Consider the following 15683-nt stretch of genomic DNA (forward strand, 5'->3'; position numbering starts at 1 on the left):
ATTCCTCTTCTCTGGTTTCTATTTCATTTATTGTCACCTCCACCATATCCAGTCTGCTTTTAATACCCTCCATTATGTTCTTCAATAATTGGATCTCCGACTGGAATTCATTCCTGAGTTCTTGGATATCTTTCCGTACCTCCATTAGGATGTTAATGATTTTTATTTTGAACTCCCTTTCAGGAAGAGTCATGAGGTCCATGTCATTTAAATCTTTCTCGGGAGTTGTATTAATACTTTTACTGTGGACCAGGTTCCTTTGGCGTTTCATATTTGTATATGGTGCCCTCTTGTGTCCAGAAGCTCTACTCTCTGGAGCTGCTCAGCCCCTGAAGCAATGTCGGGGGTCACAGGGGAGTGGTATTGGTGCCTGGGGATAGGAAAGAGTCCTGCTTTCTGGCTGCTATGCCTGTCTCCACTGCCTGAACCAGTGGGCTGAGCACACAGGTATAAGCTTTTGTCCCAGAGCAGCTGGATATGGATCCCTGCTTTCCACAAGCAGCCGGAATCCCAGTCTCCCCAGGACCTCTGCCTATCTCAGCTTTCCAACCCCGTAATCATGAGAGTATGATGAAAGCAACATGAAATGTAGGTTTGTGCTCCCAGAGCAGATCTCCAGAGCTAGGTATTCAGCAGTCCCTGGCTTCCACTCCCTCCCTGCTCAGTTTCTCTTCCTCCCGCTGGTGAGCTGGGGTGGGGGAGGTGCTTGGGTCCTGCTGGGCCACCGCTTTGGTACATTACCCTGTTCCATGAGGTCTGCTCTTTTCTCCAGGTGATGCAGTCTGGCGCAGTCCTCTTTCCTGTTGCTCTCTCAGGGTTAGTTGTATTAATTATATTTTCATATTATATTCATTTTTAGGAGGAAGCCTCTGTCTCATCTCTCATGCCACCATATTTAATCCTTCTTTATTGTACTTTTATACTTGATTATTACATAATTCTAGGTTGAATACCATTTCCTTCAGAAATTTTAAAGCATTGTTCATAGTCTTCTAGTTTCATGTGTTACTGTTGAAAACACTGATTCCATTCTGTTTTCTGATTTGAATACATGACTCCCTCCCTTGATTTATTTCTCTAAAAAAACCTATGATGTGTGGAGAGCAGAGGGTTATGGGAAATCTCTGTACCTTCCCCTCAATTTTGCAGTGATCCTAAAACTGCTCTAAAAAATAGTCTTACAAAAAAAAAAAAAAAAAAAAGGAAAGAGGCTGAACCATACATAGGTTGGGGAAAACTTCTAGGATCCTTTATCCATAGTATTTAAACTTTTATGATGATATGTCCTAGATTGGTCTTTGTTACTCGTTTTCTGGGCATTTATTGCATTTTTTTTTCCAGTTTGGAAATGCATGTCTTTCAGTTCTAAAAATAATTCTTGTAAGATTTCCCCTTCATTTCATGTATATACATAGCTGTCTATTTTACTGTATGCATGTATGTTAAAATCTACCATTGAATGTTTTTGTTCTGCTTTCTGAGAGATTTCCTTTATCTTCTAACTCTTCCATTTCTTCTATTGGAACATTTATTTCATATTTTAAGGAGCTCTTATAATTCTTTCTATATGTATCCATATAGCAAACTTTTCTGATTTTCTGAGCAATATTTTTTATCTCAGAATATTAATATCTTGCCTTTCTCCAAAGTTTTTCAGTCACTGCATTGTTTTTTTCTGAGAAAAATATGTATTTAAAACAAACCAAAAAAATTTCCTTCTCCTCCCCTATCTTCAATCACTCCCCTCTTTAGTGTTCCCCATGGTTTATTTCATTAGATGCTCTTCATATCATTTTTCATGCACTTACATTTAAGCACACATATAGCTACATACCTTATCTTTTTCCTACTATACTAGTGAGTCATTTTTTGCCTTTGTTTTTACACTTAACATATGCTAAAGATCTTATAATGTCTGTACATCTAAAACACTTATTTTTAACTGCTATACTATATACTATATACCACAGTAAGATTGTGCCAGTATTTGACACTTAGATCATATTACATTTCTCTTTTAAAATGAATACTGTTAAACCATTTTTTATGTTTTTATTTCTGTAGGATAAACATCTGGAAATAAATTGGTGAGTTGCAAGTTAGTTTTATTCAAAATTATCCCACAAAATGCTGTACTCATTTATATTCCTATAAAAATTATGAAATACAAAGAAAACAAGTTCTCAGATTCAAAAAGACATATGCACCCCTATGTTTATTGCAGCACTATTTATAATAGCCAAGATATGGAAGCAACCTATGTGTCCATAAATAGATGAATGGATAAAGCAGACGTGGTACATATACACAATGGAATACTATTCAGCCATAAGAGGATAATTTTTTAATCCAAGAATATTAATATCTTGCCTTTCTCCAAAGTCTTACCCTTTGCAGCAACATGGATGGAGCTAGAGGGTATTATGCTCAGTGAAATAAGCCAGGAGGAGAAAGACAAATACCAAATGATTTCCCTCATTTGTGGAACAAAATAGCAGCAGACTCACAGACTCCAAGAAGGGAGTAGTGGTTACCAAGGGGGAGGGGGCAGGGAGGGTAGGTGGGGAGGGAGGGAGAAGGAGACTAAGGGGTATTATGATTGGTACACATGGCATGTGGGGGGTCACGGAGAAGACAGTGTAGCACAGAGAAGACAAGTAGTGACTCTGTAGCATTACTATGCTGATGGACAGTGACTTCAATGGGGTGCGGGGGGACTTGATAATATGGGTGAATAAAGTAACCACAATGTTTTTCATGTGAAACTTTCATAAGAGTGTATATCAATGATACCTTAATAAGTAAATAAATTAAAAAACATTATGAAATAATTATTTCTTCACACTGAAAAACACTGGATATTATCAATTGTTTTAACTTTTGCCACTTTTGCCAATTTGCCAAGAGGGAAAATTACCTTAGTATATTAATGTTTGGTTACCTTGTTATTGATGAGGTTGGACAGCTTTTTGTGCATTTATTAGCTGTTTTTAAAAATTTCTTCTGTGGATTCCCAGATATTTTCCCCCCATATTTTTACTGTGTTATTGTATTTTTCTTACTAATTTGTAGAAGTTCTTCACATACTACAGATGCTAATTATTTGCTATAAAAGTTGCAGATATTTTCACCTTTCACCTTTCTTCAGGTGATATCTCTTTTTAGGTAGTAGTAGTTTTAAAAATTTTGTGGTACTCATATTTATCAACTTTGTTTTTTTGATTTGTGCATATTATTTATTTTAGGAAAGCTTCCCCCACTCCAAGTTTATAAATATATTTCTTCCTATTGCCCTCTAATACTTTTATAGTTTTAATATTTCAATGTTTAGCTTTTAACTTGTTTTTGTGAATGGACAAAGTTGAGATCTAACTTTTTCAAGAGAACAGCTAATTTTTCCAGCACTAACTACTGAATAACCCATTCTTCCCCCTATGACTTGAAATGCCACCTATTTTATATACTGAGTTCCTTGTTACATATCAGTCATCTTCTGGCCTATTACATTGCTCTAAGTCAGTGACTGGCAAATCACAGCTTGCGGGATATGTCCGGACAGCTGCCTGTCTTGTAAACAAAGTTTATTGGAAAATCTTCATGCTCATTTGTTTATATATTGTCTATGGCTGCTTTCACATTACAATGGCAGAGTTCAATAGCTCCAACAGAGGCCACATGGCCTGCAAAGCCTGAAATATTTACTGTTTGGCCCTTTATAGAAGAACATGACAATCCTATGTCAGTATCAAAAAGAACAAACTCTATAGTGCATTTTACATCTATCTGGAAAACATATTGTCGTTGGGTCTATTTTTCAAAAGATTCTTAGCAATTTTTAAAGTCTTTTGAATTTTACATTTAATTGACCATTGATAGGCTGGGTTTAAATGTTCTATTTGTTCTTGGTTCCTTTTTTCCTCTTTGCCTTCTTTTGGGTTTAGTAATTATTATTCTTTTGCCTCTTGTGCCTCTTTGCTTATTTTTGTGGTGGCTTTAGACTTTAGAGGATGTGTCTATAAGCTACCATGATCCATCTTCAAGTAATACTACATCATTTCAAATATAGTAGAAGAAACTTACAACAGTATACTTTCATTTCTCTTTCTTGGTCTTTTTGCTATTGTCATACACTTCACTTTTAACATATGTTATAAACTCCATAACATATTGTTTTTGTTTTTGCTTTAAATGGTCATTTTAAAAAAGATTTATAATGTTGAAAAACTGTGTTTTTTATTTACCCACATATTTACCATTTCTGGAGCTCCTCATTCTTTGTTCAGATAAAGTTCTTCATCTGGTATTTTTCTTTCTGCCTGAAAAATTTCCATTAACATTTCTTATGCAGATCCACTGAACTTTCTCAGCTTTTGTAGGTCTGAAAGAATTTTTTGTTTCAACTTCATTTTTAAAAGAGATTTTCCCAGGTATAAAATCCTAAGTGGATAGCACTTTCTTTCAGTATTTCAAAAGGCTTGCTCTTTAAGCCAAGTTAGGCAGGACAGAGCAGTTTTTAATCTTGGTAAACTCCCTTTTCCAAGTACTTTATAAGATGCCCACAAATTACCAGGTTTTTTCAATTCTTGCTGGTGGGAAGCACAAACAATTTCTTGAGCTATGAGAGCTACAGGAATTATTTTGTGCCTATCTCATGGTTCTCTCCTCAGCCTTAGGTGTTTCCCTCCAATGTACGTGCTGACCAGTATTCAGCTCAAAATCTGAGGAGACACTTCAGATCTCCAGAGCGTGCTCTCTCAGTCTGGCTCCCTCTCCCCCTCCTCCCACTTCGTGCAGCTCTCTTCTCTCAGGTAGTCTGCCCTGTGAACTCTGGCTACCTTGGCCTCCCCAGATTCACTATTCTGTTTTCTCAATTCAAAGAACTCGCTGGAATCAAACAGGGCTCCTCCTTCCTTATAGCCTGGAAATTCTCCAGCAGTAAGCTGGGGCAGTAATAAAGCCCTTGTTGTTTCCCTTTGCTCAGGGCTTACTCTACTGCACTGCCTATTTTTGAATGCCTGAAAAACATTTTTTATACATTTTTATTGTTGTTGTTTAAGGTGAGGAAAAACTGATCCCTATTACTCTATCATAGTTAAAATGTTTCATTTGGGATTTTGATTGGAATTGATGGAAAAATTGACATCACATTACTGAATCTTTCCTTTTAGGAACACGGCACATTAATTTATTTAGACCTTTTTGAACTTCTCCAGTGGATTTTATGGTCTTCCACATTCATATTGATATTGCATTCAAAGGTTCCCTGATAGGCTCCTTCACGTCTCTCTTACAGCATCTTATTTATACCCTGTGGAAATGCAGGGATGGTCTAAAGAAGACACTGGGGCTTCTGCTTCTTTAAGTAGCTCTTAGACCTGATCTCTTCCTCCCACCTGTAGCTCAGAAGAGGGCCTGTGACTTACCATAGGTGTTGGCTTTGTTCCAGCTGACACTTTCATGATGGCAGAGCAAAGCAATGGAGTGGGGTCTGGTTGGGATGAGAAGCACTAGGAATACCCCTCATGGAACCCCAAGGTAGAAGCTGGCTTAGAGCTGCTTCATTTGGGCATGGCTTGCCTGAAGCTTTTTTCTATAATTGGGCATGGATGTATTCTGAGAAGTAAAACCTGAAGATTCAACTATATAGGTCTACTGGAAGTGCTATAATCTCTAACTGGTTGTGGGGTGGGCCACTTTACCTACCTTAATTATACTCTGTGCCTTTCCTGTGATAGATGGTTGCTAATACAAGGAAGAAGAATCCTCTATTATTTCAGATAAACAGGCACTTGTGGGCTAGTTAGGAAAGTTGGGGATGTGTTCTACCTATCAACCAACCAATTAAGAAGAAAACTTGAGATATAATTCCTTCCTAAGCTGAGAACTGTCTGTTATTATGGCATCAATTTCTTGCTGTAATGGCAGTAATAAACTGAGGGGACCTTAACTGACAACAGATGATACCAGATGAGTAAACTCATCCTAAGTAATGAGTTGGTTAATTATAGCTGTGCCATGTTTATACACATTCAGTCAATCTAAGGAGAATATAACTCCATACCAATGTCTGCAATGTCTCACAGCATCTGAGCAGGACTTTCTGGAGGTTAGCCTCCTTCAATTAACTCAAAACACATTCTTAAACATCAAAGGGCTCAGTGTAATTTAGATTACTTTTTAAAATTACACTTCTGTGTAGGGATCAACTTGTACAAAGTATTATAGAAAGGGTGAGGCAAATAAAACAGTGACAGGGAGGTATTGAAATATTTTACTTTTCTCACATAACTCTTACCCTCAAACTTAGCCAAACAGTCTTATGATATAACACCGAGGTCTTTAGAATTTGTGTGTATTCAGACTTCTTGAAACTGTGACTTCAGTGCCTCACTTGAATGGTCTACCATCTGACTGCTTTAGTGGTAAGAAGACAATGTCGTTCTCACAAAAGGCAATGTACTTGGTCACTCTGGAGACCCAACTCATCCCAAGCGTAGGTCACGCGAGTTTAGGAGCAGACAGCCTGGTGGGTCTGTATTGCTCAGGCTCACCTACAGACCAATGGGTTGCAATCCTAATACACATTAACATCACCTGCAAAACTTTTAGTGGTACTATGCTCCCACTTCAGACCATACAAAACAGGAGCTCTGGTATGCACCACAGGCATTACTGTTTTAAGTTCTCTAGGTCATTCTAATATGCAGCCAGGGTAGAGAACCACTGTTATAAACTGGAGTGGTTGTGGCCCTGGTACCAATTCTTAAAGTTCTAAGTATTCATGCAGAGGAGGTTTTAATTCATAACAAAGCAGTGGCTAACTTTTTAGTCCTCCTAAGGATATGCTAAGTGTGGAAAACTTGCCTCTTTCTCCAGTACTTAATTTAGGAGGTGACAGCCTTGTGTTTAGGTGTGTGTCCATGACAGGGAGAGATGCGCTGTCCTGCTATTCTGCCTCTGAATCTTTGTTCTCCCTGCTGCCTCATTTTTAGCTCAGGTCCTCATCAGCTCTGTGGTCCTGTTACCCTCTCACCCTTCCTACCTTCTATAATTAGCAATGATCCCATTATTGCTCTCAAACCCCAAACTTGTCTCTTTCCTCTTATCATCCCCCTTCAATGGCTCCCTGCTGTCCAACTGTGTCCTCCTCTGGGCACCCAAGGCCTTTCATGACTAGGATGAAGAGTCATTCTTCAAGAGTAAAAGTCTCTTGCAGGTCCCTGCATGAGCACTATTGTCTCCAGCTTTTAAGCCTCGGCCTCGACAGCTTGTACCTCACCCCATCCTGCCAGAAGTCCCCATTCGAGGCTCTTCTTCTTAGTATAACCTCAGCTGTTCACACCTTCCACCCTGGGTCTTCACTGCCTCTGTGCTAAAGCAATACCTGTATAATCCTATGTATCTGGCACACTGTGGGTACACAAAACAATAGTGCATGACAAATAAACTTCATTTACCACACTATCAAAATTGTTCCTGTCTTCCCTCTCAGATTCTGAGCTTTTTCCAAGGCCAGTGGGTAACATGGAGTAGGTAGTATAAAAAGCAAAGCTTTTGGAAATGGATTTGGGTTTAAAACTCTGCTATCACTTAACTAACTGTAGGATCTTAAGGAAGTTCAACTGTTTCTTCAGCTGTAAGGTGACTACTCCTTGAAGGCTTGTGAGGATTAGACATGACCTGTGTAATCAGATACATAGTCTATGAGCAGATATTTTCTTCCCTTGACTCTGTTCACTTACAATTTAGCAGACACTGCAAAAATTCATGACTAATACCCTACTAGAAAGTTTTTGTTTTGGATTATATGCTTCCAAATGGCCAACTGCTCAATTTTATAGAAGTTAAATATCTGTTAGAAGATTTGAAAATCCTCCTTTCTCCCACTCCAGTCATCAGGGGGCATATTATAACCATTACCTTATTTGATTCCTCAAATTGTCCTTTCAGTTATTATTCCTATTTTATAGCCAAGACAACTGGAACAAAGAGAAGGTAATGTATGTTCTTTTGGAAAGAGAGCCAGGGCTTTTCAAAATCTTGTCTATTGGTGTTCCGGGCTCTATTCTTTATGCCATATTGCCCTCACACTGAGCCTTGGGAATACATGCTTTTAAATGTAGCCACTCCTTTTTCTGAAATGAAAACTAATGATTATTATTTTAAGGGCAAAGTTCAAGCAGTTTATTCTAACTTGAAGAATGAAAAATATTTTACTTTAAAAAGTAGAGACCTTTCATCCTCACAATTTGGGACTGAATAGTGGCTGACTGCCACAACCTCTTGGACTTATCCTGGTAGAACCTTGTTTCCTTCATCTCTAACTTGAGATAGTAACAGTACTTGCCTTTGGGAGTATGAGGGTTAGATGTTTTAATAAATGTATTTCCAACATATGAGGAGCAGGGTCCGGCACATGGCAGTGCTCAGCGTCAGTTCTTACCATCAACACCATGAGGGCTGTTTTGCTCAGAATTCTATCACACTGGACCTTTGGGTTTCCTTTAATGTGCTCTATTATAGGAAAGAAGAACACAAAGAAAACATTCATTTTTTAATGCTTTCTGCTTAACTGAAAACTCTAATAATAAAAAAGGCAATTTAAGGACAAATAAAAAGTAACTTTATTGACTGCTAATCTTACCATGAAATGCCTATATGAAATAATTACAAAATAATGCAGTTTTTTATACACTTTTGGTATCATCCTGATATGATGAGCCTTTCACAGAAAGGATTATTTACAGTTTATGTGGATATAAAGCTCACTCTTGCAAATACAAATGTAGATGTGTAGAGGCAACACATACCATATTGGTATACTAATCAGCAAAAGATATTAACAAATGCAGAATAAATAACAGGTTCATACTTTTCTTTTCCTTTTTTATTTTTTAAAACAATTTCCAAATACAAAAATGTAAATATTCAAAATGGATTTTCATATACACATATCATTCTGCTGCAAACAGTGGATCAAAAAGCAAAAATGTTCCTTAGTATGTTCTGTTTTTGAAAGCCCATAATACTATTCATAAATCCTATTAGAAAGAGGGTGTGCAAAACCACCAACAATGCTGGCAAAACCCTGAAGACCTGATTCTGCTTGAAGTACAGAGAAAATAAAATATAAAGCATTACACACTTGACTAAATACATTTATTCTTGATGTTTGTTGCAAGAATCTCTAAGAGCTAAGGAAATGTACCACATTAAGATATGGGCTCTTTATAAAGTCAAACTTCACCAGGATTTGTTTCCTAAGTATCTATAAGAAATGTTGGATTATTTAATGACTTACAAGTAAAACAGTCATTAGATAATCCTTTCATCCTTTTATATAGAAACTGAGATACTTTTATACATTCTGACATCTGAAACTTTGGTTCTTTTAAAATATTTGATACAAGCAAAATAATTTCATGGCTACAGAACTCCATAGGATATTTTCCTTTCAAAGTGTCAAGATAAACTAATTTGACCAGGCTTGTTGTGTTCATACTGTCCTCCACATCTGCTCAGGGACAGGTGAGGGGAAGCACAGGTTGAGCTTGTTCATGTTCTCTATGTGCTTATAATACTGATCCCATCTATGGATAATACTGCATGCTCTGCTGTACCCTAAATCTATTTCTGTTACCTGAAAACTTAATTTTGTATAAAAATAAGACTGTTTCTTTAGAAAATAATGTATAGTTTTTTTTTAAGAAAACCTGTAAGATAGAAAAATGGTATATCAAAATATGGTAAACAAATGTTGCAAAATATGAAATCATTAAAAACATCTCATAGAAAGACATTGTGCTATAGTTCTTTCCTGAAGCTCAAGCAACATTGTTACTGTACATCTAAAGGTAAGTTTACTCTCTTGACTTGGTTTCATTATATATCCTAACAGCAGCAGCAGTAACTGTATTAAAAATGGCCTCTCCACAAACTAACATTTTCTGTATACTTGCATACTTTTACTTCAAAATTAACAAAAGACACCCTTCTAGATCAGTGGTTTTCAAACCTGTTGCATATAGCTCCATTTGGCAAACTTTAAAAGAAAAGGCAATTCCACCTGAGTCTCACCACAACAGACTGATTTAATTGGTCTGGAGTGGGATCCAGACATTTTTTTTTTTAAAGCTCCCCAGGTAATTCTATTATGCAGCCAGGGTTGAGAATCACAGCAAAAGACATATGGGAAAATAGTCGTTCTTAACTCTACATATATCAATTGACTGTCTGTAGGTACCATTCATTCAGTGACACATCCTCCATATTCAACAAAGACCATGTATACAAGATAGTCATGGAAGTCAAAATGAAGAGTTAGTAAGCTTTAAACACATATCAACACACAATCTCAGATATTTATGTATGTATAACATATATGTACAGCTAGGGCATTTGGTTACATAGGAACTAACATTACCATAATTTGTTCTTGACTGAAAAAAGAAACAAACACCAGGCACAAACACTTGCTAAGACATTTCCATAGTTTTAAAAGAAACTGGTTTTTGTAAACTCCACAAAATGCATGATGCAATGGACACAAATGAAAAATTACTTGGATGAGAAACTCAACTGATTCTAGAGCTTTCTGGACAAGCAGGAGGAGAGCATGGCACTGACCCCGCATGAGGGAGTCACAGGCATCATAGCAAGCACAGCCTTCTGGTTATTGTTTGATTTGCGTCTTCTGGCCCTGGGCTGTGCTTCCATTATGTATAGATATAGATCTCTTTGGCTTGCTAGAACCACATGATTTTGACCACTTCATAAGTGTTCATTCTGGACAACCCAAGTAAGACAGCAAAGGCTATATACTAGGCAATGATCTCTTTGTTAAATTAGAGAGACTTTTTTCTCTCCTCCCTCAAACCATGCACATTTCATGAGGGAGTGATAAAAAAATTTACAAGCAAACAAATAAACCTAGCAACATCTTTGACATAATAATAAAAAAAGGATGTTATGTGTAAATAAACTGAAAAAGTAATGACCAGACACACCACAGTTCAGTATTTTGCAGGCTTAGTAACCAGAAAAGCACATTTCCTTCCAAAGGATCATGAACTTCCGGGCACTTGATTGCTGTACATTCTCTGTAGTTCTTTTATTTCTCTGTAATACTTAAAGTGCAATTGTCCCAAAGCTTTTATTTCCATTGCAAGTATCATAAAGAAAGAGCTATGGTTTTGGGTTGAAGAAAATATGGCACAAGTAATCATTAAAGAAAAAATTCATGGCTTTCACAGCCTCTAGCAAAGAGCAGGCTGCCTGTATCTACACAGACATTCTTTATACAACAAACTCTGGAACTTCATCATGAGTGAGATCCAAAGAAAAGTATTTGCTGGTTCTTTTGACTGGGAAAGTATCTTGAATGTTGACACACTGCTGAGCCAAGCAGCTATTGCAGTAGAGGCCCTCTTCATCCAGTTCATGGCCACATCCAAAAGTGTAACTCTGAGCAGTGTCTTGACACAGACCTGCAATGCGCAAGAAGTCTTTCTGGTAAAGTCTGATGTCATCAAGGCTCAAGCTATGTCGATCAGTGGAGGTCTTTGGTTTTCGACATATAGTCTGCAAAATAAGGGAAGGCTGAAACAACTTAAAGAGTACAGACTAAAGTGAAGGACTAGCAATATTTGCCCTGTAAAGAGAGGCTGCAAAATCATAAAACGTTAAGAAATCCTTTTATGTTAGAAAGTGTTTTCCAATCTGAGGTTTCTGGGCCCCTGAGGCCCTGTGGGGAAAAATATCACCACTACCACCACCACTAACAGCACCTAACATTTATGAGGCCTTATTCTGTGCAAGGCCCTGATCTAAACAGGGTATGTGTATTTACTCATTTAATCTTCCCATCAATCCTATGAAGGCAGGTACTATTATTCTCCCTGTTTTACAGATGCATAATCCAAGATACAGACAAGTAAATGCAACAGCAATCCAGCCAGATGCCTCTAGGATATGGCACTTCAGTGTGGTAACACTCTCATGTTGAGGTCTGTTATTATTTTAATAAAAAACAGGAAAAAAAAAACAATTATCACTCAAGAAGCACAGTTTGAAGAATTACTTTTTAAGAAGTCAGAATTCTTGGGTAGAAAAATAATATGATGTCACTGGCACAGGAAAGGTTGGGAGGCAAGTCCCAGGATTGAGAGGCAGCTCCTGAATAAGAGCTGTAGGAGGTCCTTTTCTGCCATATGCTTCATGCAGCAGGCAGACTTTCAGAACTCATCCCAAGTTGGTGGTACTGGCTAAAAATATGAATAGGTTTAGAAATGGTTCATGTAATTACATGAATGGAAGATACTTAATGGGTTATTTAATGAAATGAGGCATTGTATCTCTAACTTCAGCTGCTGAGGACCACAAAGGCCAACCTTGGTAGAATAAGATACCACCTGGAGGCATTGTAATAGGAGAACTCTCCTCTGAGCCCAGGTTTGAGCCCAACAACATTTTAGTAGGCAGGGTAACATCTGAGTACTCCCTGAAGATGATGATCCTTTGTGCCCTGCAGTACTCCCAGGTGCCAACATGTCACATTTTATAGGTGTGGAACCTGATCCTTAGCTGTGCCCCATAAACATTTTTATACAATAAAAGGTAACACTGAGTGGTAGAGCTGGGGTGCAAAGCCAAGGTTTGACCCTGGAGCTCGTACTCCTAATCATAATGCTACATGTGCTGCTTTAAAAATTACTCACTGGGGTTTTCAAAAAATATTTAATGAAACATCATGTTCACATTACAGCAACTAAAATATAAGTAAGAAAAGGAAAGAACAAGCGAGAAAAAAAAAAGGCAAGAAAGAGAGAAAGCAAGTAGGAGACAAGAAAAGCCAGGACCAAGAGAAAGAAAGAGAAAAGTAACACACACAGGAAGCAAAAACACAGAAAACAGAAGAGACAAAAAAAGCCCAAGATGGGGAGGAATATAAGGAGAAAGAGAATGCTCAAAAATTAGAGGCAAGTATCAGTTGTAATTATATTCAAATGCTGCAACCATGAGTTTCAGAGTATTTTAATTTTTGACATTTTAGTAGTCTAACCAGCCATCATAGGTGATCAAATACTCTCGCTTAGAATACTTTGAAAAATCAATCTGAATGAAATAATCAGACTGCAGAAACATTTCTGCCATGACACAATTGACAAGAAAATTATTCCCCCAGTTACTGAGGTCAATGATCACACACACACCCATACAGTTAAGCCTGCAGCCTGAAGACTAGAGGCTTTCTTTTCACCTATACATAGTGTGAAACAAAATAATTTATTCAAGTAAAATTCAACTTAGAAATAAATGGAACTAACAAATAATGTCTTTTGTTTTTTCAGAAAAAAAAACAGAATATATCTGGTAAGAATTATTTACTTAAGGTTTTTAATTTTTGCTCATTTATATCAATATAAGTTACTATTTAAATTTTCCTGTAACTTAAGTTCCTGACTTAAGTTTTTCAATTCTTTCTGTACCTGTGGAAGAGAATCAGTACTCTGGCCACGAAGTTTGACAACCGTTTCTGAGGAGCTGGAGGTGGAAGAACCAATATCTTTCACAATCAACCCTAGAGTAAAACACGGAGGAAGAAATAATGAAGACTTCAAATTATTCATACCTCCTGCCACATAGTACCAAGAATGGAAGTCAAATGTGAACTGTTCTGAAAAATGTGACTCTTTGGTGGCAGACAACCAGGATGGAACACATTCTGTTTCCTGTCCTACTGTAAATGGGCTGAAGAAGGGGAGTGAGATAAATGTGGGGTTAGAATATAGGAAGGAGTTTAGAGCCTGAATTTTCTAAACTAAACTTCTAATTCAGCTATTTATGATTACATTAGTAATAAAAACAAATATAATAGGTGTAAAGCAGTTTCTTTACTGTATTTCTTAAAGCCTCCCCACTTTCCACATAACACTAACGTTGAATTTACCCCTTGCTGAACAGTGATGCAACCTTCCAGATTTGGTTCCACTTGGATGTGCACTGGTTTTGTGTGGGTGCTCTAACCTACAGAGTCACACAGATCTGAGTTGGACAAGTAATTAGCTGTGTGAACCGGCCACTCACTTGGCCTCCCTGCGCTTCAATCTCCTCCTCTTATAAAGCGGGGCTGATAACAGACCTATGCAATAGTTTTACTAATGATTAAAGAGCAAATGCATGGAAAGGGCTAGGTACAGGGCTTGCATATGGAAAACACTGTTCTTGGCTGACAGGGACACTATGGCACATACCTTCTATAAACTATAATGGGAGGCCACAGTGAATATTCTGTTCTGGAGCTCTGAGATCAACAGAGACCCTAATCACCCCAATGCTCAGGGGGCAATCCACTAGTATTTTAGATGCAGAAATCCAGGACTGACGCTTCCCTATGTGATGGTGGCTGTGAGTGAAGTAACAGAAAAAAATGTTTCAGAAGACAAGACTGCCAGCATAAACTGGAGATGTACTTGAAGACAACTGACACTGATTTTGTAAATAGATGAAGCAAGTAAGTCAAGCTCCAGATCCTTACGGCCAAATGGCTTCTTAAGTAAAGAAGCCCTTATCAAAAAGAACTTGAGTGACTTTTATTCAGCCACTGCTGGTAACCTACATAAATGACTTTTTGTGTTCTATTCCTTAACTCTTCAGAAATGTCTCTTAATGACTCAGTGTCTAGCCTATACCTTGCATATAGTGTTTGATATGTAATTGAATTGAAAATTGAAACATTAAGATATTCTTGGCTTATGTGTAGACAGTTTAAAAACTTTCAGGTGATACTACTATTTTGGGGGTTGGTACAAATTGCTTTAGTAGGGAGCTTAGCTTCTAAAAAGCATTAAACTTTTGAACAAGTATCATAGGAAGATGTGAACTAGTGCACTGGCTGGCACTTGGTATGGGGTCCTTCTCAATATCCTGGTAAATGTGCTCTGGCTACCATGCCTGTAAGTAACTGCTCCAAAACCTAGACCCAGCTCTAAGAAAGTCAGCATTAAGCCTGGTCCTCAGAACACTGAACCAATTCTGACCAAGCTTCCACAGGAGAAAAGGACTGAGCAGTTATTCCATCACCACTCAATCTTAGCTCCATGTTTTAATAACAATGTTTAAATGCTCAAATTGTAGAGAATTAGGAAAACCAGGGTGATGCAGGGAAGAAAATAAAAACATCTATAACCATATCAGCAGGAGAAAAGACTATTAATATGTTTATGCATTTTTCATATATACATACACATACACACATATATACAAATATAAGCATTTTTATAATTTGAGATCATACTGTTTATACAATTTTTAGTTTTTATTATCTATCTTTCTTATATTATTAAATATTCTTGGAAAATCTCATTTAATGGCTGCATAATATTCCACTGCATGAATACAATTTAATTTAACTAGTCATTGTTAACCATTTAGGTTCTTTTCTTCTTTCTTTTTTGCTATTCTAAGTAACATTACAATATTTTTTTTGCATATAACTCTTTCTAAAAACAGCCATCCTATAAATAATTTATTTCTATTTAAAATTACAAAATTAATCTTACTACAAAAATTAAACATAGAAATATATAAACAAAAAGCAGAAGTCTACTTCCCCCATAACTCCCTTGCTACAGGCACTTTGGTACATATTGTTTTGGGCCATTTTCTTTCCACAAACACACAAA

At 37.2% G+C, this 15683-nt stretch overlaps 1 protein-coding gene across 8 annotated transcripts in view; it reads right to left on the bottom strand.

Moving 5' to 3' along the window:
* Positions 1–8869: 8869 nt before the first annotated feature.
* Positions 8870–15683, bottom strand: part of FRMD6 (FERM domain containing 6) — a 251856-nt gene continuing 245042 nt past the window's right edge. For all 8 annotated transcript variants that reach the window (XM_057488469.1, XM_057488468.1, XM_036917802.2 and 5 more), the window contains 2 exons: positions 13488–13579; positions 8870–11580 (listed from right to left, as the gene is read on the bottom strand). In XM_057488469.1, the coding sequence (XP_057344452.1) occupies positions 11296–11580; positions 13488–13579 (377 nt within the window). In that variant the 3' untranslated portion in view covers positions 8870–11295. The remainder of the gene's footprint in view (positions 11581–13487; positions 13580–15683) is intronic.

The sequence above is a fragment of the Manis pentadactyla genome, chromosome 11, assembly GCF_030020395.1.
Source record: "Manis pentadactyla isolate mManPen7 chromosome 11, mManPen7.hap1, whole genome shotgun sequence".
Taxonomy (NCBI): Eukaryota; Metazoa; Chordata; class Mammalia; order Pholidota; family Manidae; genus Manis; species Manis pentadactyla.